The 1,873-nt window shown below is 46.3% G+C and overlaps 1 protein-coding gene across 1 annotated transcript in view; it reads right to left on the bottom strand.

The window, feature by feature from the left end:
• The window catches only part of LOC115305652 (keratin, type II cytoskeletal 6A-like), a 9,225-nt gene that overhangs the window by 4,535 nt on the left and 2,817 nt on the right, over positions 1-1,873 (bottom strand). Inside the window, 2 exon segments of the mRNA XM_029955886.1 lie at positions 998-1,123; positions 1,624-1,862. Of these exon segments, the coding sequence (XP_029811746.1) occupies positions 998-1,123; positions 1,624-1,862 (365 nt within the window).

Raw genomic sequence — 1,873 nt, 5'->3', positions numbered from 1 at the left:
ACTCCTTCAGCAGCCGGGCCATGTCCTGCTTGGCCTTCTGCAGAGCATCCTCCAGATCAGCCAGCTTGTTCTTGGCATCCTTGAGGGCCATCTCCCCACGCTGCTCAGCATCAGCAATGGCAGACTGCAGGTTGGCACACTAAAATAGGGATATAGGCAGAAGGAACTCATAATGTAATCCTCCAGGAGACTAGCCACACTTTTCTTTTTAGTGAGGACCATTTCCAGAGCCTAGACTTCATTATTAGGGAATTTGATGCATTTTTTCATCTTTTTCTGTCTGCTCAACTTACCTAGTCTGAGAGCCATATGAGAATACTTGTACCAGTTTTAAACCACCCTCCATGAGGGGTGGGTGGGAGACCCTATACTGGACCAAATGCCAGCAGAGTTGGAAGAAATGGACCTACTCGTTTGTTTTGAGTGCTGTCTCCAAAACAGATCAGAACCTTTTCTGATGATCCCATGTGATGATCCCACTAACTTATACAGAATTAACAATATCCTCACCTAAGGTGTGAGTTTCATTTCTAGCTGCTGAAATCTTGTCTTCCTCATTCCTAAGGGCTTCTGAAACGCTTGGGCAACACTGATCTTCATCCGGGGTCATTGTTTGACTTTCATTTTCAATTGAAACTTGAGCATATTTGGAACAATCTTGTGCCTTTTTGGGCCTCCCCTTTCCTTCCTCGCTTTTTTCTTATATTCCAAAACCAATCATTCTCCTTAAGTAATCTCCTTCAAAAGTCTGTGGATGAACTTTTTACAGTTTGACTAATTGGGATTGTTTTTGTCACATGATTGCATCATTCTGTAGGGTTGGCACCCACCTGTTCTAACTTGTGGGAACTCAGTGAGAGTGGGAGCCAATCACACCGCTCTCTCTATTCTTCCCTCAAATCTCTGGATTTCCCAAATTTTGGCCGATGACTGCCTGGTGGTTGAGCAAGAAAGTGATGCTTTTCTTCTCCAGAGCCCCCAGAACCCCACACCGTACCTGCTTCTTGACATGGTCAATCTCAGATCTCAGCCTCTGGATCATGCGGTTGATCTCAGCAATCTCTTGCTTGGTGTTGCGCAGATCATCCCCATGTCTGCCTGCGGTGACCTGCAGCTCCTCATACTGGAGTCCAGAGAGAGAGAAGGTGGTGCATGTGAGCTTTCACATGCTCACGGTGACCTGACTTCTCAATCTAGCATTTAATGCACCCAGAGCTACCAGCTTCTCTCCAAGGGATTTTAGAGAAAATGTATGTGTCAAGACCACTGGATACTGTACACTGATCACAGACCCTCTTTTTATGTGACTGCTGACTACCAAGTTCATTTGAGTAGCAGCAATGTTCTGTTTTATGCTTCTGAGTGAGCCAGTATCAGAGTGAAGACAAAAGCATGAATTATTAGGTCCTTATCTATGTAGCTACCCTCCTGCACTTGGGTTCTTTGACTTAACTGAACGTGGACATAAATTCTGTAAATGCCTTCTCTAGGAGTGCAGGGTACGTTTCCTGCAAGAAGTCATCAGCGTCCTTGCAGTAGATTACTCGAGAGAGGGCTGTAGCCTTGCTGGTGTTCAGGCTGGTGACACATGCATTCCTGAGCACCTCTCAACTCAAGACTCACCTTGCTCTGGTACCAGGACTCAGCCTCAGCCCGGCTCTTCTGAGCGATCTCCTCATATTGGGCTTTGACTTCAGCGATGATGCTGTCCAGGTCCAGGTTACGGTTGTTGTCCATGGACAGGACCACGGAAGTGTCTGAGATGTGGGTTTGCATCTGAGCCAGTTCCTGCAGAACATAAGATCGTCAGATCATTTTTTCTGTGGCATTTAAAGAGGTATCCAACCCCAAGATCTTCCATCCTTGGCAGAGC

Source organism: Suricata suricatta, chromosome 10 (genome assembly GCF_006229205.1).
Source record: "Suricata suricatta isolate VVHF042 chromosome 10, meerkat_22Aug2017_6uvM2_HiC, whole genome shotgun sequence".
Lineage (NCBI taxonomy): Eukaryota > Metazoa > Chordata > Mammalia > Carnivora > Herpestidae > Suricata > Suricata suricatta.
Note: the sequence above shows the minus strand (reverse complement) of the source record. Positions and strands in the feature narration are given on the sequence as shown.